Source organism: Rhincodon typus, chromosome 28 (genome assembly GCF_021869965.1).
Source record: "Rhincodon typus isolate 14 chromosome 28, sRhiTyp1.1, whole genome shotgun sequence".
NCBI classification, from domain to species: Eukaryota; Metazoa; Chordata; class Chondrichthyes; order Orectolobiformes; family Rhincodontidae; genus Rhincodon; species Rhincodon typus.
This window is the reverse complement of record NC_063359.1, coordinates 21206103-21231503: the sequence shown is the minus strand read 5'-3', so window position 1 is coordinate 21231503 and position 25401 is coordinate 21206103. Positions and strand designations below refer to the sequence as shown.

Sequence of the window (25401 nt, the reverse complement as noted above, 5' to 3'; positions counted from 1 at the left end):
AGGCCCGAAACGTCAGCCTTCCTGCTCCTCTGATGCCCTCTAACATTCAAAAGCAAATGGATCAACTTCTGAAAGTGTGGTAGATATGATTTGGGGAATAAATTCAAAATTATTTGGTCAAATCATGGATAATGGAATAAGCAAGTCGAGCTAAAATACCTTTCTTATACTTTAACTACAAATTGAGATTTTTTTCTAGCAACTTCAGGGTGAAAAATAAAATACGTATGTATTGTAAATCTAGCTCTTGTTCATCCTTCGTGGCATCTGCAAAAATCTTCAATTTGATCACTTTAGCATGAATTTTCTTTTTTTTTTTTTTACTGATAAGCAAGTTGAAACTGCTTTTAAAACTGAACCTAGCATTATGCCTTCATCCAGCTTGGAGCACCATTATATTGTATAATTTCTGAACCAGCCAGCCTTGTAACCAGTCAAGAAATTTTACTTTATGAACAGCACCCCCCAAGCCCACCCACCAAGATTAGCTTTATAAATATTTCTTTAATATTAGACTTTATAGCTGCCAAATGAGATGATAATTTTCAAATGCAGCACATTCCTAGAACTTCCAGCAAAAGGGCCATTTCTCGTTATGTACCAGTTGCCAAATGAATTTGTTTTAAGTGTCTAGTGATTAGGGGAAATGGAAATGTTATACTGAGGTGAAGTCGGAGTTGTTGTTCATGGTTCTAAAGTTTAGGTACATTGTCATGATCTGTGATATGTCTAATCCAGCAGTGTTTGATGTGGATGCTGCATGCAAAATGAAAAATATTTCCTGCAAAGTATAAACTTCAGAAGAATAATTACTGTTCAGAGCAAAGTACTGACCATAGCTTATTTCAAAATGTTTACATAATGTGCAGAGCTAGATTTCAAACTTTCCACAAGTTGTTAATTAGCACAAATAATCCTTTCCTTCTCAGTGTTTATTACAAGCTAAAATTTCAAAAGCATGGACCAGTAGCACTGCTCAGTTATTATTTCACCACCTTCATGCAGCAAAAAACAGCATTGGAAGTCTTGATTTTCTTCTGATAAAATTGTCCTATTTATGTTGAGAGAAACAGCTTTTGTTGTCTTCAGTAGAATTTAGTTTTTGACTTGCATCAAATAAGAAGGAATTGGGTTTGAGAAACACTGCACGTGAGCACATCATATTCTTGAAGTTCTTCCATCCCAGGTGCCTCTGAGACCTTGAGGGTCTTACTTTTCACCTGATCCACTCCCCACATGACATATGAATTCACTGTTTGAAATGCTTGCGATTGTAGTTTGTGTCCCACACAAATAACTGGTGACTTCATATTTATTAAACCCTTCAAATTTAACCAGATTTTTAAAAAATCCCAACTTAGCAAATGGGCTTCAGGCACTACTGCAACTTACCAGGTGGTTGAGCAAGATGCAGCTGGTTGACATGCAAAATCCTAGCTACGAGCCTGTAGCAGTTACTTATCTTTCAGATGTAAGAACATAAATGATGGCATGCTAGTGTAAAAGGAAATACTGGCCCACATAATATAGCTGAAACCAGCTTTTCTACAGGTTCTTAAAATGTGAAGAGGATCATTAAGTTGCAGGTCCTGTGTCTTCCATATTCTAAACTAAGACATTGCATTGTAGCTTTGGAGCCTTACCATAAAATTAGATATCTGAAATGATAGAAGTAATTTGTTGTCTGTGACACCCCTTGAGATGTGATAGATGACAGATGTGATAAGATGTTACGAATATGCTAATCCTTTTATATTATGTGACTGTACTAAATGTACTGAGAAAGTATATGTTGGAAAAGCAAATGGTAGGGTTGCCAACCTTCCCAGAATGGCTAGGAGTCCCCAGGAATCAATAATTAAACAAATGAATAGAAGTAGACAAAGTCCAATGTGAACTCAAATTCTGAATAGACTTATTTTGTTGCTTGCTGTTTAAATCAAACTATACAATGGTGCATTAAATATTTTGTTCATTTGTTTTGTTTCTTATTTAGATGAGAACGCAGGGCCCTATCCTAACTGCCAGCGGAAAAAATCCGGTTATGGAGCTAAATGAAAAGAGGAGAGGTTTGAAATATGAATTAATATCTGAAACTGGTGGTAGTCATGACAAACGCTTTGTAATGGAGGTATGTTAGAAATTAACAGTGCAAATATTTGTTTATACTGGTTTTTATTCTGGGTTAGCAGTGTCTAAGTATTTTAGAATTTAATGCATTTAGTTTTCCAATCTAATTTTAGAGACTGATGAGTCATTGCATATTGTTTTAAAAAATGTATTTAAAATAGTAAATGTCACTTGATTTTTTTGTTTAGCAATGCCTGTGAGCAGATCAGTGTATTGCTTTTGTTTATTGCAGCAGACAGTTGAATGTAATTGTGTCTGCCTTGTTTAAAAGATATCATATCAATGTTATCTCTCCATATGCTCGGGCTGGATTGCAGTATCCAAAGTTTACAAGTACACTTCTGGTTTGAAATTTCAATATTTACCTGATGTTTCATCCTATGTGCATTGGTTATGTTGTCTGAGCCAAATATTGCTGATCGATTACCTGTGCATAGAATCATAGAATACCTACAGTGTGGAAGCAGGCCAATAAGCCCATCGAGTTGACACCAACCCTCCAAACAACATCCCATCTGGACCCACCCACCTACCCTATCCCTGTAATCCTGCATTTCCCAAGGCTAATCCACCTTGCCTGCACATCCCTGGACACTATAGGTGCATTGGCCATGCTACGTTGTCCAAAGTTCACTTCTTTGGACTGTGGGAGGAAACTGGAGTACCTGGAGGAAACCCAAGCAGACACAAGGAGAACGTGCAAGCTCCACACAGTCGCCTTAGAGTGGAATCGAACCCGGATCCATGGCACTGTGAGACAGCAATCCCACTGAGCCACTGTACTGCCCAACTATACTTGTGCAATGACAACAGTTACAGAATCCGCTCTGTTGCATACTTCTGACTAGGAAAGGATTCATAGTATAAAGTTATGTGGATGGCTTAGTGGTATTATTGCTGGACAGTTAATCCAGAGACCCAGGATTGTTTCGGAGCTTGGAGTTTGAATCCTGCCATGGCGGATGGTGGACTTTGAATTGAACAAAAATAAAGTCTGAAATTAAGAGTCTGATGATGATGAATCCATTGTCAATTGTCACAAAAACCCATCTGGTTCACTAATGTCCCTTTTAAGGAAGGAAATCTGCCATCCTTAACTGGTCTGGCCTACATGTGACTCCAGACCCACAGCAATGTGGTTGACTCTGAACTGCCCTCTGGACAATTAGGGATGGGCAATGAATGCTGGCCTAGCCAGCAACGCCCTCATCCAATGCACAAAATTTTAAAAATTACACCGTGAGTTTAATGCCTTTTTTTGTTAATGCATGGTGGCAAGGAAGTATTTTCTGAAATGTCAATCAAAATTATTTTATTGTAATATGGAGGTTTATACATGAACCAAGTATCCGTGTTTTTTTAAAAGATAGATTTAACATGGTACAGCTTGACTGCTTGTGTCATTGATGCTCGTTATGGGCAGCAATTTTATTGGGCGAATGAACCCCATCATTTGTAATTTCCACTGAGGTCAGTTGCAAGGATGTCGCTTATTAACATCTTAAATTTGGCTATTTCCAATACCTTTGTGAAGTCACTTGTGTTTCTTGCCCTGCCACTTTCTTCATCTCCCCAGATTTGGTTGGGTGCTAAGTCATACATCTCAGTAAGGTCACCCCTCATTTTCCTGTGTTCCAAGGAGTAAACCCAATCCAGGCCAACCTCTCCCTGTTTGCCAGGACTTGTAGGCCTGAGTTACATTCTCGTAAATCATCTTTGTACACTTCCCAGTTTAACTATGCCTTTCCTATAATAGGCTAACCAAAGCTGTACACAATACTCCAAGTGCGGCCTTGCCAACGACTTATACAACTGTCACATAACGTCCCAACTTCTGTACTCAATGCCTCGACTGATGAAAGCCAGCATGCTAAATGCCTTCTTCACTACCCTGTCCACCTATGATGCCGCTTTCAACGAGCTACGTACTTGTACTCCTAGGTCCCTTTGTTCCACAACATTCCTCAGGACCTTAACATTTACTGTGTAAGTCCCACCTTGGTATGACTTTCCAAAGTGCATCACCTCACACTTATCTGTATTGAATTGCATTTGCCAGTCTTCAGCCCATTTTCCCCATCTGATCAAGATCTGTCTGTAATTTTTGATAACCTTCTTCGCTACCAATGATACCACCTAATTTTGTATCATCCCCAAACTTACTAATCATCCCTTGTACATTCGCATCCAGATTATTTATGTAAATAACAAAAAGCAAAGATTCCAGCACTGACCCCTGTGGCACATCACTAGTCACAGGCCTGCAGCCCGAGAAACAACCTTCAACCGTCATCCTGTGCTTCCTACTGTTGAGCCAATTTTGAATCCAATCAGCCAGCTATCCCTGGATCCCATGTGACCTAACTTTCATGACTAGCCTCCTGTGTGGGACCTTGTCAGAGGCCTTACTAAAGTCCATATGGACAACATCCACCGCCCTACCCTCAACCATCCTCTTGGTTACCTCTTCAAAAATCTCTAAAAGATTTGTCAGAAGTGACTTCCTGCACACAAATGCACGTTAGCTATCCCTAATCAGACCTTGACTATCCAAATGTTGGTTGATCCTGTGCCCCAGTATCCTCTCCAATAACTTGCCTACCACTGATGTCAGGCTCACTGGTCTGTAGTTCCCTGGCTTGTCTTTGCTACCTTTCTTAAACAATGGAACAATATTAGCCACTGTCCAGTCTTCTGGAACCTCACCAGTGGCTAAAGGTGAAGCAAAAATCTCTGCAAGGGCCTCTGCAATTTTTTCCCTGGCCTCCCACAACATCCGAGCATGGGCTTGATCAGGCCCAGGAGATTTATCCATTTATCCATCTTAATGTGCTTTAAGGCTGCTAACCCCTCTCCTCTAGTAATGTGTATGCAGTCCAAAACATCCCAACTTGTTTCACTTATTTCCTTTGCATCCATGATTCTCTCCTCAGTAAACACTGCAGAGAAATATTCATTAAAAATCTTACCCATCTCCTGTAGCTCCACATAGACGCCCAGGCTAATCTTTAAGAGGACCTACTCTCTCCCTTTTACCCTTAATATAGTTATAGAACTTCTTGGGATTATCTCTAACCTTATCTGTCAGACCCATCTCATACCGTCTTTTTGCTCTTCTGATTTCCCTCCTAAGTGTGTTCCTACACTTTTTATCTAGGGATTCACTTGAGCCCGATTTTTAGATTAAATCCAATGTATACCGCCGCCTTTTTCCTGACCAGAGCCTCAATGTGCCTCGTCAGCCAGGGATCCCTCAACCTCCCAGCTTTTCCCTTCAACCTAACAGGGACATACTGTCCCCGGACTCTTGATATCACACTTTTAAAAGCCTCCCATTTTCCAATTGTTCCTTTTCCTTCAAACAGTCTCACCCAGTCGAGCTTTGCTAAATCCTGCCTCATAGCCCTAAAATTGGCCCTGCTCCAGTTTAGCACCTTAACCTGTGAACCTGTCCTATATTTTTCCATAATTATGTTAAAACTAAGAGTTATGGGCACTGGACCCAAAGTGCTCTCTGACTAACTCTTCAGCCACTTGCCAGCCTCGTTTCCTACATGGAAGTCCAGTGTTGCACGTTCCCGAATAAAGCCCTCTACATGTCGATTTGGGAAACTTTCTTGGTCACATTTGACAAATTCCACCCCATCAGGGCCTTTTACACTCTGAGTGGCCCAGTCAATACAAGGGAAATTAAAATTGCCAACAAATACTACTCTATTATTCCTATAGGTATCTGCAATCTCTGTACAAATCTGCTCCTCTGGTATCCACTGGCTATTTGGGGGCCTTTAATACAGTCCCTTCATCTTTCTAAGTTCTAACAAAATGGCCTCATTTGAAGACCTCTTAAGAATATCCTGTCTGAGCACTGTTGTTATGTCCTTCCTTATCAAAAGAGCAACTCCCCCTCCTCGCTTTCTTGTACTTCTGTCATACCTGCAGCTTCTGTATCCTGGAACATTGAGCTGCCAGACCTGCCCTTCTCTCACCCATGTTTCTGTTATGGCTATAATATTCCATTGCCAAGAGCTGATCCATGCTCTGAGCTTGCAACAACTGTCCCCGAAGCCACCCACACCCAAAGGTTTCGTCACTTTTTGCAACTGGGCATCAACTCGTTGGTTAGCACTGTTGCCTCACAGCACCAGGGGTTACGGGGTTTGATTCCACCCTCGGGCGACTGTCTGTGCGGAGTTTGCACGTTCTCCCCATGTCTGTGTGGGTTTCTTCTGGGTGCTCCAGTTTCCTCCCACAGTCCAAGGATGTGCACGCTAGGTGGATTGGCCATGCTAAATTGCCCATAGTGTTCAGGGATGTGTAGATTAGATGGGTTATAGGGGGATGGGTCTCGGTGGGATCCTCTGAGGTTCAGTGTGGACTTGGGCCAAAGGGCCTGTTTCCACACTGTAGGGATTCTAAGTTCTAAAAAAGTTCTAAACCAAGCTCCTTTTACTGACTCTGCCCCTCAACTCACTGACCTGATGCCCTCCCTTTCATCTCTTTCTCCAAGAAGATTCCTATTTGTGGCAACTGACAAACCTGTCCTCACCTGATCTCCATCGAAGACAAGACCTTTTAAAGTTTTGGCAAAGATCTGTAGCTTGAGTTGCGGATGAGGTTGTTGACTGGCTTGTTTTTGTTCAGGATTTGTTCCGTATAAATCCTCGACTTCCACAGCAACCATCCCAATGTCCGCAAATGAAGCTGCATTAGGACATTATTTAAACGGGCCAGGACACACTGTAACACTCCAGAACTACACAGGGAAGAGGAGGACCACTTATACAAGATCCTCGCTTTAAACGGATATCCTCGCAACTTCATCCGCAGGTGCCTACAAAACAGACAATAACAGGAGGACACAGTACGCCCTAACACACTGGCCACACTGCCTACATCAAGAACATATAAGAACTGACAACAAGACTCCTAAGACCACTAGGAATCATGACGGCGCACAAGCCCACAGCCACTCTACGACAAACGCTTAAAAGGATTAAAGACCCCATTTCCACAACATGCAGAACGAACGTGGTTTACAAAATACCGTGCACCGACTACCACAAACATTACATCGGACAGACAGGAAGGAAACTAGCCATCAGAATACATGAACATCAACCAGCAGCAAAACGGCACGACAAATTCTCCTTAATATCGGTATATTCAGACAATGAAGGCCATCAGTTTAACTGGGACAAGGTAACCATAGTAGCCCAAGCCAAACATAGATACGCACGGAAATTCCTATAGGCATGGTTCTCCACCCATACTTCAATCAACAAATGTATAGAATTGGACCCCATATACAAACCCATACAGATCAAAACCGGAAATGACAGTACTCACCATAACGGACCAGACAGTATAAATCCCAAGCGGAGTAGAATAACATCGCTTCATCAGAAGCTCCACTGATGTCACCTAGCATGGTGATGAAATGTCTGAACAAAAACAAGCCAGCTCGGCGAGCAAGTCAACAACCTCAGATAAGACCATCTCTGATCACTTGCTGACATTGTTTATCATATGTATATCCTGTTCCAACCCCGCCCCCTTCTGGGTTTCTGCTAGATAAAAATGATTGTCACATCCAAGTCACTCCACTACATTTTCTGAATCCCAATATTTGATACTCTGTTCATTATAATGCTCCTGCACTTGTCAGTCTGCTAGACCACTCCCTCATAATTTAAACTTTGTTTTCCATCCCCCTCTAATGTATTTACTATCTCCAAAATCCATTTGAGCCCCAAGAACGGACTTCATCTTTGCTCCCTCAAATATAAGAAGCGCAATCTTGTATATCTGCGGTGGAAACTGGTTTAGCAACATCAGCACTCCTGGCTGAATAATTTTGTATGCTGTTAGGTTTCATTCTCCTCTAGCACAATTACACTTTGCTGTCTAGAATTATTGTGGAGTAAAGACTACCACAGATTTCTCTTCTCCACCACTAACCCTGTCTTAAAACCCTACCTGCCTAGTACCTCCAAGAAGAATTTGCTGCAATACTGGGATCATCTGTTCCATTCTCTCTGCTATTTCCATCCTTTTCCTTTTGTCCATAAAGCGAATTTGGCTCCACTCCCCAAGTGCCTTCGTCAAGTTCCTCTTAACCATAAAAACTACTGACGTTGCAAACTAGCTAACTCAGTGCCAAGACCAAGTCTTGGGGTGAACAGATTCTTCCTACCACAATAGTACAGAGTCACTTTGCAATATCCAAAGGAGTTGCTTGCTCTGCCTATTGGCTTGCAAGACAGGAACATCCATCTGAGGACCAGGAGCATCACAAAGTACACTATTTATTTTCAGCTTAGTGCCCAAATCAAAACAAACATGGTACGAAGCAAAAGTTGAATTGAACTGACGATTTTTTTGTTTCCTCTACACAGTTGAAATGTACCTAGTTATCTCGACTGAAAACACCGAGTATGAGGGCCAAGGCTCATTACTAGAGTATTCTGAAACATAGAAGCTAAAATACTTTAAAATCTTTAACACATGGTTTTAAAAAAAACTTTCTTATATGTACAACTTACAGAAAGATTATCATTTGATCTCCGTAAGCTTAAATAAAGAAATTTTTAATATTAAAACTCCTTTAATTGGCTGTATGATGCAATTGTTGGACTTGCATATGTTTATTATTCTAAATCCAGTTTTTGTATATATGCATACTTGTACTGATTTTTTTTTTCAAGAAATTGAACAAATTTGAGCGTGGTTTTGGTTTTGACTGAAGTGATTTGTAAATAAAGTAATTCTTATTACAGACATGAATAAATATTGCTATTGATTCATTTGATGCCTTAAGTACATTACACACCCTTGGCAGCAATTGCAGTTCAGGCTACAGACAATTTACCATAATGAGTTAGAGATATGAGCCAATAGTAATTTGTTTTCCATAAGTATCTAATAGTTTTTTACAGGATCTAGAACCTAGAACAGCACAGCAAAGGAACAGGCCCTTTAGCCCACCATATTTCTGCTGACTATGATGCCATTGTAAATTAATCCCAATCTACTTGCACGTGGTCCATACTGTTGATGTGTCTGCCTAAATGCCTTTGAAACTTTGCTAACATATCTGCTTCTACCTCCTACCTTGCATTCTAGGCACTTAACGCTCTGTGTAAACAAAAAACTTGCCTTGTACATCTCCTTCAAACTTTCCCCTTCTCACCTTAAACCTGCGCCCTCTAGTATTTGACATTTCCACCCTGGGAAAAAGATGCCAACTACCCACCCTATCGATGCCTCCGTATAATTTTACATATTTCTTATCAGGTCACCCCTCAGCAGCTGCCACTGTAGTGTAAACAATCCAAATTTGTCCAACTTCTCCTTTTTATAGCTCATACACTCCAACCCAGGCAACATCCTGCTAACCCTCTTTTATACGTTCTGCAAAGCCACCACATTCTTCCTATAGCGTGTGACCGGAACTGCACACAATACTCCAAGTTTGGCCTAAGAAACTATAACATGACTCACCAACTTTTATGTTCAATGCTCCAACGAATGAAGGCAAGCAGTCTGTATGCAACCTTTACCACTTTATCTACGTGTGTTGCCACTTTCAGAGAGTTATGGACTTGCACCCCAAAATTCTACTGTATATCAGTACTCCTGTTTACTGCCATCTAATTAATAATTCTCATTTTCTCTGTAGGTGGAAGTAGATGGTCAGAAGTTCAAGGGAGCAGGTCCTAATAAGAAAGTCGCAAAAGCCAGTGCTGCTTTAGCAGCCCTTGAAAGATTGTTTTCTGGTCCAAGTGCTGCAAACAACAAGAAAAAGAGAACGGTTCCTCCGGTAAAGTTTCTGTTATTTACTTGCTGCTTCTTCAGTATTTAGCAATGTGAGTTAAGTTAATGTTTGATCACACATAACATGCAAACAGTTTTTAATTCAAAGCATCAAGAAATATATTTACCTGTCCAAAAGTCATATAGTTATATATGCTTGAAGTAATTTTTCTGCAATTTTATCAATTTCTACATCATTTCTATATAACTTTCTTAAGTTCTGCAAATGTGCTTTAAACTCTGCAAGTGGAATGTGTGTTATTTAACTAGCCCATTATGGATTGATTCCCTCAAAAGCTGAAATTATGCTGCTTTGATTATTTTTTAATAGATACATTAATCTGAATGAAATTTAATTTAAGCATTTTGTGTTTTATTTTGTGAAGGCTAAGGGTCCAATTCCTACTCCAGCAGCTGCAGTCCAGACTCTCAGAGGCAGAGGCAGAGGGGCCTTGAGCAGAGGAGCATTTGCTGGAGCAGCAGTAACAGCTGCTCCAGGATATCTAACACCAGGTGTGGAATGTTGCAAAATAGCAGTTTTTTTTTTAAAGTTGCAAATTATTTTCTTTTGTTCATGGGATGTTGGTGCAACTGGCTAGCCAACATTTATTGCTCATCTCTAATTGCCATAGAGAAGATGGTGGTAAGCTATCTGCAATCCTGGAGCTGCAGGATTTTGAATGCACAAAGTGAAGGAACAGCAATACAGTTCCAAGTCACAATGTTGTCTGGCTTGGAGGGGAACTTCAGCTAGTGCTGCCATGCATCTACTACCTGGAAGGTTTTGATCTTCTTGATTGCTGATGCACCTGAATCTATCCAGACAAATGCATATTCTATCACATTCTTGACTTGAGCCTTGTAGATAGTGGGCAGGCATGAATGAGTCAGGATGTGAGTTGCTTGCCACTGAGCTCCTGGTCTGTGACCTGCTGTTGTAGCCACAGTAATTATTTGGCTTATCCAGTTCACTTTCTAGCAATGGTAGTCCTCAGGATGTTGATGGGAGAGGATTGAGCTATGGTAATGTCATTGAGTTTCATGTGTTGATGGCCAGATTCTCTCTCGTTGATGATGGTCATTGCCTGACCCTTGTATAGTTAATTGTCACTTATCAGCCCAAATTTAGATGTAGTTTGAAGCCTTGCTACATGTGGCCACAGCCTGGTTCAGGATCTGAAGTCACAAATGATGCTGACCATTACGTGATCATCAGTCAACATCCCTGCACTTCTGACCTTATGATAGTGGGAATGTCATTGAAGCAGCTGAAGATAGTTAGGGTCTAGGACACTACCTTGAGAACTGGGGTTCTTGTGGCACACTGCTAATGTCCCTACTTCTGAGCCAGGAAGCCTCGGTTCAAGTCCAAGCTGCTTCAGTGTTGTGTAATAACATCTCTTAACAGGTTGATTTAGAAAATTTCTACCCAAGAACTCGTGTGGTGTTGTCCTTGGACTGAAATAATTGACCCCCAACACCCACAACCATCTTCCTTAGCGCTAGGTATGATTCCAACCAGTGGAGAGCCTTCCCCAACTAATCCCATTGACTCTAGTTTTGCCAGAGCTCTTCAAGGCAGACTCTTGCCAAATTCTGCCTTGATGTCAAGAGCAGTCATTCTAAGCTCACCTCTGAAGTTTTAGCTCTTCTGTCCATGTTTGGAAAAACTCTGTAATTAAGGTGAGGAACTGAGTGGCCACAGCAGACCCCAAACTAAGCACTAGTGAGTAGCCATCACATCCTGTCATGAATGGCAATGAAAATAACTAGGAGGACAGGGGTCCACAAATATCCCCCATCCTCAACAACAGGAGAACCAAGCACATCAGTACAGAAGATTAACTTAAAGCATTTGCATTAAGGAGCCCTAGCAAAACTGGAATGAATGGATATTGGGGACAAACTCTCTGCTGGTTGGAGTCATATCTGGCATACAAGATGGTTGTGTCTGCTGGAGGTCAGTCATCTTGGCTCCAGGGCATCTCTGCAGGAGTTCCTCAGGGTAGTGTCCTAGGCCCAACCATCTTCAGCTGCTTCAATGGCCTTCCCTCCATCATGAGGTCAGAAGTGAGAATGTTCGCCCATGATTGCACAACGTTAAGCACCATTTGTTCAGATACTGAAGCAGTCTATTTTCAAATCCAGCAGAATCTGGATAATATCCAGGCTTGGACTGACAAATGGCAAAATAACATTCACAGCACAGAAATGCCAAGCAATGACCATTCTCACTTCTGACCTTATGATGGAGGGAAGGCCATTGAAGCAGCTGAAGATGGTTGGGCCCAGGACACTATCCTGAGGAACTCCTGCAGAGATATCCTGGAGCCAAGATGACTGACCTCCAGCAGACACAACCATTGGTATGCCAGGTATGACTCCAACCAGCAGAGAGTTTGTCCCCAATATCCATTCATTCCAGTTTTGCTAGGGCTACTTGATACAAATGCTTTAAGTTAATCTTCTGTACTGATGTGCTTGGTTCTCCTGTTGTTGAGGACGGGGGATATTTGTGGACCCCTGTCCTCCTCGTTATTTTCATTGCCATTCATGACAGGATTGGCAGAATTTTAGATCTGATCACTTTGTGGGATTGCTTAGCTGTGTCTCCCCCATGCTGCTTTGGCTGTTTGGCATGCAAGTGGTGCTGTGTTTTAGCTTCACCAGGTTGACACCTCGTTTTTAAGTATATCTGTTAAATGGTCCTGGCATGTCCTCCTGCGCTCTTCATTGAACTAGAATTGATTGCTGGCTGAATGGTAATGGTAAGAGGTTATATGCCAGGCCAAGAGATTGCAGATGGTGCGTGAATGTCATTGTTGTTTCTATTGATGGCCCACTGCACCTCGTGGATGCCCAGTTGCTGGATCTTTGAAGTTACTGAGAATAGTAATATTTACAATAGAAGTGTCAGTTTCTATATTCGTTTACCTTGTGGGTATCGCTGGAGTAGTGCAAAAGTTAGGTTAGCTCTTTTCATATTATGCAGACAGTTACAAAACAAGTCACATCCCAAGTTATCAGATTAGTAGTAATAGATTCATAACTGATTCTGTTAATTTTGTTTACCAGTGAGAAAATAAATGAAGAAACCATATTTTAAAATGATTGTTGAAAATTCATAACTTGAAAAAATCACAATGTGGAAAGATGAATTTGAGAGATGGTACATATTTTCTAGTCAACCTGTTTAGAGATGGAACAGGTTGGCCTCCTGGCTCGAGGCAAGGACTCTGTCACTGCACCATAAGAGCCCTTGAAATCATGAGCCAGTCAACCCATCGCTATCGTATTCTGGATACCTGGCAGGATTCAAACCTCAAGTGTGGAGCCATACTTCTAATTTGACAATCGTTTTGTAACATAGAACTGTCAGAGGAAGGCAAGCCATGTCCCCTTCTCACAGCACCAGCTGCTGTATTCTGAAAATTAAAGCTCCAGATAACCACTAACAGCTGCTGTCAAGCCCTAAGTACATAAAATAACTGTGATGTTACGTTGCTCGGAAGGAAGGATGCCAGGTGTGTGTTTTTCTCTTGGGTGGGGGCGAGAGGCAGGGAAGCAGAAATGGTACGTTGCCAAGTAAGCAGGATGCCAGTCCAGGAGAGGGTATGGCAGTAGAGGTAGGATGCCAGCTGGGAAGGGGATAGGGTGTGAGCTGAGTAAAGAGTGGAGTACCAGGTGGTTAGGTAAGTGATGCAGTATTTGAGGTACGTTGGGGTGGGTGGGAGAAATTAGGTCCGAGGATGTCAGGTCTGGCTGTGGTGTTTGGAACTGGGGCGGGGGGAGTAAGTGGGAATATGGATTGGGAGGCCAGATCACATCTGGTTTGTAGGGAATCTGGTTGTGTCTGGAGTTGAGGGTGTATATCAGGTTAGGGCTGGGGGTGATGGGTGTTGGATCCAACTTCAATGGAGACTGAAGGTTTTAGATGTAGAGGGATTATCCAGAGGAAATTCAACCTCCCGGGCAGTTCCTTCAATGGGAGGTACAATGGGGATTCTCCAGGGTCTCCGTACTGAACTCCTAGTTATGCTGGCATAACAGCTGTCAGGCCAGTGGAAAACCTGGGCGTGTAAAAAGACATCTTAAAGCTGAGCAAAAGTCTGAAATGCCAAGCAGGTTTAGTTGAAGCTGTTGGTCTCTTAGTACAGTGTCAGAGTCATCGGATGTAGGTGGGCATGGCAGCAAACTGGCTGAGCACATATTTGTCGACTCTGAATTCACAGGCATTCACTGCTGGTTGCTTGATCCTTTCCACTCTTCGCTTGGCCTAACTATGGCAAAGATTAACCAACAAAATTTTGTTTAACCATTTAGGAAAAGTAACAGTTGTTTATCTGTGTCAAAGTTAATTTATTTGGGTGCCCAAGGTGAATAAATGTCCAGTGATTATTCAGCATTCTCTTCCAGCTTATTATTTTTCAATCATTTTGTGCCAGTAACAGGAGATATACCTTATTTGTTCATAACTTGGAAACAATAGCCAATGCAGAACTCCAGGAACAGCACATTCATTGCTGGTGGGCTGTAATGTTCTATTTTTACAATTTTACAATTTTATATTTACATGGGTCCCAGGGTTACATGATGTAAACTAATCTATGGCAAATCAGTTAAATGGTTTATTTTTCCAGTGATTATAGCTTCAAGCTGCACTGCCAATGATTATGTGTAGTAATCAAGGGAGCTACCATCTGGAGGTCAGGCATTTCTGTACAGGGAAGGGAGAAAAGGGCAATTGACATGTGGCTCAGAGTGTCATTTTCACATTCCTAGCAACTGGATTGAGAATTGTATTTAGAATCAAATTTGTTGCTGATTACTTTGTTCATGGGAAAGTCTGCTTTCAGTTATATAACAAGTTGTGCAGGGCCTTTTGAGATTTTTGGCAACTAACTTCAATGAATATTTTTTATATTCATTCACGTGATGTGGGTATTGTTGGCTAGGCCAGCATTGATTTCCCATCTCTAATAGCCAGTGGGCACTTAAGGGTTAACCACATTGCTGTTGGCCTGGAGTCTCATGTAGGTCAGACCAGGTAAGGATAGCGAATTTCCTGGAGTTCTAGATTACTCGTCTAGAGACATCACCATTACATTGCTACCACCACATTAAATGCATGCTAATCCAAAAATACTATACATAGCTATTTAGAAGTCCCTTATTATTTTTAGTGAGTTAGTTGCTAGATTGATGAAATTATACATTGGATGTTAAGACCCCCATAACACGCAACTGTCCTCATAATGTCTTTCACTTTTTCCATATTCCAGTTTAGTGCTTCGAGTTCTACTGACAATTGTAATTCTTGCTAGAATGTTGTTCCATAGGTATGTCACTGAGTTGGGCGTTAATTCTGAGAATTTGAAGAGAATATTTGTAGATAATTTATATGCTGTGGTATCATCACCTATATTTCACTACTCTCATGTTTTGGTTCATCCCTTGCTAAATTGGCGAAGTGACCAGGGTGGGAGAAAAACTCTATTGGTTGACTTCAGCTAACCTGGCTCAAAGAATCAACTTTCTGCTATCCCAAGTCAGTGTAAAGTTTTATGTATATTTTACACACACACATTAGCCACATTTTGGACCAAACGAGTCTCATCTCAGAATCAGAAAAAAAGACGATTTCAGTCCCTTCCAAGAGTTGAGGATAAAAGTCAAGGTTGAAGTTCTAGTTACAGAGTCATGGAGCTCTACAGCATGGAAACAGACCACTTGGTCCAACTCATCCATACCGACCAAATATCTTAAATTAATCTAATCCCGTTTGCCAGCATTTGGCCCATATCCTCTTAAACCCTTCCTATACAGATACCCATCCAGATGCCTTGTAAATGTTGTGATTGTACCAGCTTCCACCACTTCCTCTGGCAGCTTATTTCACACACGCACCACCCTCTATGAAAAAGTTACCCCTTGTGTCCCTTTTAAATCTTTCCCCTCTCAACCTTCAATCTATGCCCTCTAGTTTTGGACTCCACTACCCTGGTGAAAAGGCCTTGGCTATTCACCCCATCCATGCCCCTTAAGGTTTTAAAAACTTATGTAAGGTCACCCCTCCACCTCCAATGCTCTAGGGAAAATAGCCCCAGCCTATTCAGCCTACCCTTTAGCTCAAACCCTCGACTCTTGCAACATCCTTGTAAATCTTTTCTAAACCCTTTCAAGTTTCACAACATCCTTCCTATAGCTGGGAGACCAGAATTAAATGCAGTATTCCAAAAGCGATCTAAACCAATGTCTTGTACAGCTGCAACATGGCCTCCCAACTCCTATACTCGATGCAGTCATCAATAAAGGCAAGCATACCAAATGTTGCCTTCACTACCCTGTCTACCTGTGACTCTACTTTCAAGGAACTATGAACCAGCACTCCAAGGTCTCTTTGTTCAGCAGCACTCCCCAGGACCTTACCACTAAGACAAAGATGCAGTCTTTCTGATGAGATATTAAAGCAAGGATCTGAGTGTTCCCTCATTAATACAAAATATCCCATGACACTATTTTTAGAAGAGCAAGGAATTTATCCCAGTGTTTTAGTCAATATTTAACCCACACTCAACCTCTTTAGAATAGGTTATGTGCTTGTGAATCGATTGCTGCGTTTCATATATCAGAAGTAATTCTTTGGCAGTGAAGCACTTTTTGGGTGACCAATGGTTATGAAAGTTGCTACATAATTAACTTTTTCACTTTTTGACATTTCTTGTTATCCTTCAAATTTAGACACTGAACTTAAGAAGAATGGTCAAAAAAATTGTCAAAGTATGGATTTTAAGAAAAAGAGGGCTATGTCTGCTCAGGCTGAGTTAAAAAGAATGCTGAGATTGCACATATCTAGTTCAGGCTGAGATAGTGGCATAAGTACAACTGAATGGCAGTAGTAATGTTCTTTTACCATCCTATCCCAGGGCAGGTTCCAGCCTATCCCTCCATTAAGATAAATGGAGAAATCCTTCTAAGTGTGCACCTATTCCCCTGCCTGGGAAGTCACCTGTCATCCAAGACTGATATTGATGTGGAAATTCAATGTTGCATCTAATTTGCAGGCACCACCTTGGATGCTTAAGGATGAGAGTCTTTGACCATGACGTCTGTACTGATATCAAGATCTTTTTGTATTAGACATTTGTCTTTCAGATTCTTCTATAAGGCTTTGAAACTTGGACTATGTTTAGATGCCACATCAAGGCTCTGGAGAAGCACCATCAGTACTGTTTGAGACTGGTTTCTGCGTTAGCTGGGAGAACAGGCATAGTAAAGCAACCTCTTTGAAGGAGCCAGTAGCACCAGTATTGAGGCTGAAATCTTTGTCCAGTTCAAGGAAGGCACTCAAACGAGAAGACCAAGAAAGCACTTCAAAGACTCCCTGAAGACTTATCTCAAGGAATGTGACATAGAATATAGACATCAATGTCTGGATGAACCTTGCTCAGAAGAAACTGACTTGGAAAAACCTCCTGTATGAAGGGACACAGCTCTGCAAGAACTCCGTAAGAAAGAGAAAGTGTGTTAAAGGAACCAGAGAAAAAAATGCCAGCAATCTTGAGGTCAAGGACCAATTCCACTTGTCAGAAGCACCTGCCTACCATGTGTGCGGGGATCTGGCTCTAGAATCAGGCTGATCAGTCAAGCAAGGACCCACAGAACCCATGACCAGTAACATGAATTTCCAAGGTGGACAGAAATACTCATTAACGGGTGATTGCTCATGATGATTGTAGAAATGATGTATATCTTTCTGGCAGGAATTGAAGAAACTGGCTTTCACCTTCACAATGTTTACTTGGAGGAAATTGCAACTTATCCAGGACCATATTTAAGTGATCTGATAACATCACAGGAGAAGCACAATTAAAAGCACGAGACATGGATCTCATTGTACTGGTGTCTCCAGATGGTGTCATTTGAGCGGCAGCGTTTGAGTGAGGAGATTCTTAAAGGCTTTCAGAAGTATGATGTAGACCATTCAGCCCATCAAGCCTGCTCCTTCATTCAGTGAGATCATGTCTGATCTAATGACCTTCAAATACACTTTGCTGCCTTTTCCCCACAACCTCTGATTCCCTTATTGATGAAAAATCAGTCTGCCTCAGTCTTGAATATACTTGGCCTGTCCACAAGGTCCCTTACCAACTTCTACAGATGCACCACTGAAAGCATGCTGTCCGGGTGCATAATGGCCTGGTAAGGCAGCTGCTCTGCCCAGGACCGTAAGAAGCTACAGAAGGTTGTGTGAACAGCCCAGACCGTCACAGAGGCCAATGTTCCATTCATGGACTCCATTTACATAGCCCGTTGCTGCAGAAAGGCTGCCAACATCATCAAAGACCCATTGCACCCTGGCAATGCTCTCCTACAACCTGAAAGGACTCTCTAACTTGAAATAATGCTGATGTTGCTAATGCTGATCTTGCCTAGCACACACCCTGTGCGATGTAACTTGTATGGTTCTGTCTAGTGTTTTTTTTTCACCCTATGATCTGTACGTCCTTGCTTACTATGATCTGCCTATACTGCTCGTAAACAAAGCTTTTCATTGTACTCTGGTACAAGCGACGACAAATCAAAAAATCAAAATAGAGAGCTGGAGGAACACAGCAGGCCAGGCACCATCAGAGGAACAGGAAGGCTGACATTTCAGTCGGGACCCTTCTTCAGAAGTGGGGAGGGGAGCTCAGAAATAGAGAAAGAGAGAGGAGGGGTGGGTTTGGAGAAGGTAGGTGGGATGGTGATAGGTGAATGCAGGTAGGCAGTGGTGGGGATTGGTCAGTGAGGTGGGAGTGACTGGTAGCTGGGAGAAGGAGGACAGGTCATGTCAGGTCAAGGAGATGGGGATGAGAGGGAGGGTTGGTCATGGGATGAGAGAGGCTGGGGGTGGGGAGATTTTGAAACTGGTAAAATCCACGTTCAGGCCATCAGGCTGTAGGCTCCCAAGGCATTGGAGGAGCAGTACCTCATAATCCGCCTCGGGTGCTTACAGCGTGATGGCCTGAATGTGGATTTTACCAGTTTCAAAATCTCCCCACCCCCAGCCTCCCTCATCCCATGACCAACCCTCCCTCTCATCCCCGTCTCTTTGACCTGACATGACCTGTCCTTCTTCTCCCAGCTATCTGCCACTCCCATCTCACTGATCAATCCCCACCACTGCCTACCTGCACTCACCTATCACCATCCCACCTACCTTCCCCAGCCCCATCCCTCCTCTTTCTACTTATTTCTGAGCTCAGCTCCCCTCCCCCTCCACATTTCTGAAGAAGGGTCCCAGCCGAAACATCAGTTTTCCTGTTCCTCTGACGCTGCCTGCCTGCTGTGTTCCTCCAGCTCCACACTGCGTTATCTCTGACTCCAGCATCTGCAGTTCTTGCTATCTCATTCAATAAATCAATCAATAATGACCCCACCTCAGTAGTTCTCTGTGGTAAAGAATTCCACAAACTAACATTCCAATTTAAGCCATTGCTAGAGATGCTCTGGCTATAATGAGAAGATAACAATGAAATCAGATGAGGGTAGTCCCACTGGTATATTGAAGAGATGGTGTGAAGATGCACATAGCTTTTGAATAATAATTAGGAAAAAAAATAATTTTAATTGTGGAAATAATCAAGTTTTAATTATTCCATTTTACCTATGGTTTTAATATTATTACTTGCTCTTAGTGATGAAGGCTTTACTTTAGTTTTTGATTTTATTGTAGACATTCTAGAAAACATATGTATCCTTTTTAAGAAGAAAAAGCAGTGCATTAGAATTGATTTGGTAACTATTCTAGTGGCTAGTTTTAACGTAATTTTTGACAAATGTTTGAAAATGGGTAAATATAGTTAACGGTCAAGCCACAAGCATGTGGATCCACAATATAGTAAACTAAGAGCATGAAGTAGATTACTGAATAAAATTACTTTTATTACATTGGGTATTTTTACTGACATAATACATTAGTACTAAAATGGGAAAGTAACATTGATTTCTTTTCATCTTTAGGTTATGGGGCACCATATGGATACAGTGCTGCTGCCCCAGCTTACGGTATGTATGACAACTCCGTCGATTATGACTTTAAGATGACAATCATTTCCTTAGTGCCTTAATCTGGAACATATATATCTCTGCACTATGGAGATATATATGTATGTGTGAATATTGACAACCCATCGAGTACTGAAAACACTCTCTTTCCTGATTTTTTTTTGCTGATGCTACCTCTGTGCATTCAATACACAGTGAAAAATTTCAGATTTCAATTTTGTATGTTTATAAATTAGCATTCTAGAGAACAAAGAACATATTATGAACTTGGAAAATTGAATTTTTTTTCAAAAATTCATTTGCCTTAAGTACTCTAAGGGTTCAGTGTTGCATTTTATTAAAACATAAGGCGTTGTTTTTAAATTGTTTTAAACTAGTTCATTTTGGTCTAGAAGTTTGTACAAAAGCAGTCCATTTGTCTTTGACACAACTTTATACGCAGTGGAAGAAATCGGCATTACCTTGTGTTTATTCTTACGGTCGGAACTCTTCTTGCAAAGAAAAATCATATTGTAAAGGGACTGCTTATAAACTGCTTGTCCCCTTCCATGCCAAGTTGTATATTTTATTAAATGTCCCAATGCTTACAGCCATTAGATGCTCTATTCAAAGCATACTGCACTGCCAGACAAATTGGCAAGTATACTGGTACAGTTACCCTTTTCTGTAGCTCTAAGCGGGCATAATTCATTTTAAAGTTGTAAATGTAAAACGAATCATAATTAGTTGATAACTTACAGCATTCATATAAAAAAAATTGTAGTGCTGCTAAATGATACGCCAGCATTCATATTTATCTAAACTTTTGACTAATGATTGCAATTCAAAAAGGGTTTAGAACGTGAATGTAAGGGCAAGCTTCATATTGTAACTCACACGTTAAATTGATGAGTATCAAGATGGAAGAATGTCAACATTTCTGCCCATCTGATTGTTTCTCTGACAGCTTGCTTATTCTTGACAGCTGAAGAGCTTAGTGAAATGGCTGGCATTTTGGTCAATAGCAGGACTGTGAAAAATATTTCATTTTGTTAACAATTTTGTCTGTGACCAAAATGAGTCTCCCCAGCTGTTAAACTTTTTGATTTGTTCCTAATTTTCCCAATTTTTCTTTCAAATTTTCAAAATAAATTTGACTGTTATCTGATTTAATTAGGTTGAGGCTATAAAAGGGTAGAATTTAAACATGATTTAAATCTGCAAACTTGAAACTACTTGAAGTAAAAAAAACAGAACTGGTCTTCTCACTTAGTAAAATAAAGATTTTAAAGATGTGCTAATGTAACAAAAAAGTACAATTTTAAAATTGAGGCAATATTGTTATAAAGCAGAGGTTGACCCCACCCCCTGTCAGAACTAAAACTGAAAAGCCCAATGAGGAGCACCTTGCCCTATAATCTATAAAGGGAGTGTGAAAAGTGGTGTAACCTGCGTTTCAGCAAATTCTAAATAGAATAAATCCCTGACACTCACTTTAAAATCGGCAAGTAACAATTTATTTATCGAGCTCTAACTGTGAACAAATTATCTAAACTGTTAACAAACCGAATAAATCCCCTCTAGCTACTAGCTATTCCTGAATAAAACAAGATTCTAATGGTATGCTGTTCCAATAAATACAAGTCCCACTTATATAAAATTAAAAATAGAATTTAGTCTCTTGAAATTACAGCCAGTTTGTGTCTTCTGGAATGCTCTGTGCCTTCTCTGTCGATTTTTTTTTTTTTATTTTTTTATTTTTTATTTTTTTATTTTTTTTTTTTTTTCTTCTGTCATTACTATTAACTAGATGTGCCTTGGGTACCTTTTGTTATTTAGCGGGTGCTTTCTGTAAAACTTAGAGACCGAGAGCCAGCGATTTTTCTCTTGAGAGCTGAGGGCTGTTAGCTTTCTGATCTTTGTGCAACTGTCCTCTTCTTTTATGCCCGAAATGACACAGGACCAACCTTATTGTAAGAAATATTGCTATGTTGTCAAAACCATCAGATTTAAATTTAATTGGTTTTTGGTATCTTAAGTGCCTGGTTCAAATTGATTGACTAAATTCAAAATTTGATAAAAATTGCTGCTTAGCCTGCTAACTGTATGGCCTTTTGATACAAATGTTTCAATTTGGTTGCTCTCTGTGTACTTGAAAACTTCAAAGCTGCTGCTCACAGACATCCATTTTAAATCCCTAAGCTCAGAAAAAGCACATCATCTGTTAAAGGGACCATGCAATGCTTTCCCCCCACTGCATTTTACAAACACCAAATTCTAACTTCCTGCCTCCCAAATCACAAGTAGTCTACCCAACTTCACAACAAATGGAACAATCAATAATTATTTTGAAGTAGACTTTCAAAGATATTCAAGCCATTGATCCCACCACACTTTATTGTAGCAGGTAAATGCTTAGTACTGGGAGGAATAATAATAAACTCCAGCTTTTACCAATCTTTTGATTGTTTTCACTTTTTTTTGTACTGTAGTACATATTTATTTCTAATGTTGCAACAGTACATACAGGTTTCCATAACTTACTAAAATAAGCTTGATTTAATCACATAAACTGGCACTGTGCTGTTGCTTTGAATGAGTCGTATGTGCAAATGATGACAAGCAAGTGTAAGATTTATTTGGAGCCTGAGTTGGGCTGCACATGCGAGCAGTTTAAGTATCATGATAGTTCCAAATATAAATCTGCAAAGTTTGCTAGGACAGTCACAGCTGGCATGCATCTGAAATAACTTACCTGCTATATTTCTAAAATCAATCCAGAAAACTGCAGTTCTTTTTCTGTCAGTTCAGCATGCAGCAATGTTCAACGCAGTCCAAATTAATGTTATTTCTCAGAAAGAGATGATTGTCATCATTTCTCATATAAAGACCCTGTGTTTCTCCAGTGTCTAGATGTGATGCAAAACAACATTTGACACGGCTGTTTCCTTGGCTGTAGGTTGAAAGTGTCTTAATGCCTTTGTAAGCTGTTGCATGTTGGGAAATTTGCACTTCAGTCATCTGGTGCTGTTAAAACACCTACTGTTGCTGCTTTGTGATTTCTAATGATGATTAAAATTGAGAATAAGAAATCTGTCTAGATATATAGAATTCTGTGAGGCCACAAGAACTTAGTATTCAACCAAATAACATTAATTAACAACCCATTGATCTTTCCAGATATGCTTTTCAAATGAAATGCAAAATAATGTTTCTGTGGATGGCATCTGATTTAGATTCAGATTTTCTGAAATCTAGGTAGTATAGTTTATTTGAAGTGGTTGCTGAAGAAATATCGTGTAAATCTATTGAGAGTTTGTCATCCAGATGTGCTAGAGATTACTTTTGTAAAGTGATCTAGAGTTATAACTTCATGCAGACACTCTGTGATCAAGATAGAGCTTGGAGTGCCAAGTCCATCTCCATTGTCAAGCAATTTATACACACATCTAGTTGAAATTATTTTCTCCTGTGTTACATGTTCCAGCACGTAAGTTTCCTGCTCCAAATATTGCTGATTACAAAATCTGGTAAAATACTCTTTTAAAAGATAGGAGTGCTCTATTTCATGGAATGGATACTTAATAATGAGAAAATGAGAGTTGTCCCAATTGGGAAAGAGGGAATATTGTGCAAGCATGATAAGGTTGTTTAATGAACCACTGCTCCAGTATTGCACACTATTTTCTTTCAAACATTGGGTTAAATAGAAGCCTCAATTTTATTTTTTTTTCTGGAATTGGCAGAATCGCAGCTACACCTATCCCATTTAATAATTATTTGATATAGTTTCTGTCCTTAGATATGGTTTCCACTATGCCAGATTTTATTCCCAATAAATTATTTTTGCAAATCATGAAGTTTGTATTCAACAGGATAAGTTTTTATTTTAAAATATATCATATAAAGAAATGTTCAGAGTCTCACACTTGTTTCCAGTGCTTAAATTAAAATATGATGTGGGCACAGCTGTGGATAAAAATTCAAGTTTCCACGTGTTTGAATTATGCAGTTTGTAATAGTATCTATTTTAATATTGTTTGTTTTGTCAACCGGTTCAATAAAATTAGATGATACATGTAAAGGAAAATAAATACATTGAAATTGAATGGCTAATCTGGAAAGATCTTTGGTGACAGAGCCATATATTCTTAAGTCAATTTAATGGACCATTAAACTTATTTGGGGTCCTTTTCGTTTCTTCTCTCTCTATAGGTTTGCCAGGCAAGAGAATGCTTCTGTTCCCTGTTATGAAAATTCCAACATATCCTGTTCCCCTTTACTCCTTTTTCAGCTAATTACTGTATTAGAAGCCTAACAACTGATTCTGATCACAATAGCAAAAAAGTGAGCATTAGGAGAAAAAAGTTGCTTTTTTAATTAAATTTCTTTTGAAAATGTTGTATGAAGCAAATTATTTGTAAAATAATTTTTCCGATCTTTTTGATTTTAACAAAAAGGCTTAGTTCATTAAAACTTGAAGATGTACTGTGAAATGTTACCTCATTCTCAATATAACTTATGCCAGCCTTCTGTGGTAGAAAGTAATAAACTTTAAAAAAAAACCTCACAGACATTTTAATTGAATCATAGCTTCTGAAGAATTTTATGGAAGCTTATTTGTGAAGGATGTATAGATAACAGATCTCTGATCACAAATAAACACTTTGTTTCAGAACCAGCCAGCGTATTGCCTGTTTTATAAATCACTTTATGTAGCAAAGCCTTAACCCAGTATTGTGCATATGCTCTGTACTGGCCATCATTTGTGTAATGAAATGGTACTTGCCCTCCCCCTCAATTTTTATAATCTATTTTGTAACAATACTTCAAAATTTATTTTGAGTTGTTTCAAAAATTGAATGTTATACAAATGATGGAAGCTGCAAATGAGCTAATATACCTATGTCCTTCCTACACTCCTGGTATGAAGCATGTGTAAAATTGGCTTAAGGCTGTCTTGCCTCCATAATCTCATATTTGGTTCTTGTGGCCTTTTTTATAGTTATCTGACATGAACCTTAACTTGCATTAGTTGCTTCCTGGTAGACAGGTTTTTAATTGATGAGTTGTAGTATTAAAACAAAAAAAAAACTCCTTTGCTGAGAACCTTTTTTCCCACTGCACAAAATGAAGAATCTGAAGCAGCAACAAGGTCCCCATGGATATCCGCTACTTAATTGTCCCAATTCTTGTTGAGTGCTGCTGTTTTTTTTTGAAAAGTGACACGTCTCACTCGTAGGCCATCATTCTTGCATCATTTGTCAAGCCTAACAGAACTTCAGATGCTTGTGTTTATATAATTGTTAACCAACATTTTTATTCCAATTCCCTTTTAATGTATATGCATGCCTTTTGTGGAAATGATATGCCACTTTTATAGGCTTTGAGAATTATTTTTAAGATCGTCCTTGATTACATCGCTTT

The 25401-nt window shown here is 40.0% G+C and overlaps 1 protein-coding gene across 1 annotated transcript in view; it reads left to right on the top strand.

Annotated features, from left to right (window-relative positions):
* Window positions 1–24655, top strand: part of LOC109928801 (spermatid perinuclear RNA binding protein) — a 146126-nt gene extending 121471 nt beyond the window's left edge. The window contains exons 13-18 of the mRNA XM_048613370.1: window positions 1362–1471; window positions 1997–2131; window positions 9812–9952; window positions 10332–10458; window positions 19951–19995; window positions 24190–24655. Coding sequence (XP_048469327.1) covers window positions 1362–1471; window positions 1997–2131; window positions 9812–9952; window positions 10332–10458; window positions 19951–19995; window positions 24190–24272 — 641 coding nt within the window. The 3' untranslated portion in view covers window positions 24273–24655. The remainder of the gene's footprint in view (window positions 1–1361; window positions 1472–1996; window positions 2132–9811; window positions 9953–10331; window positions 10459–19950; window positions 19996–24189) is intronic.
* Window positions 24656–25401: the final 746 nt, after the last annotated feature.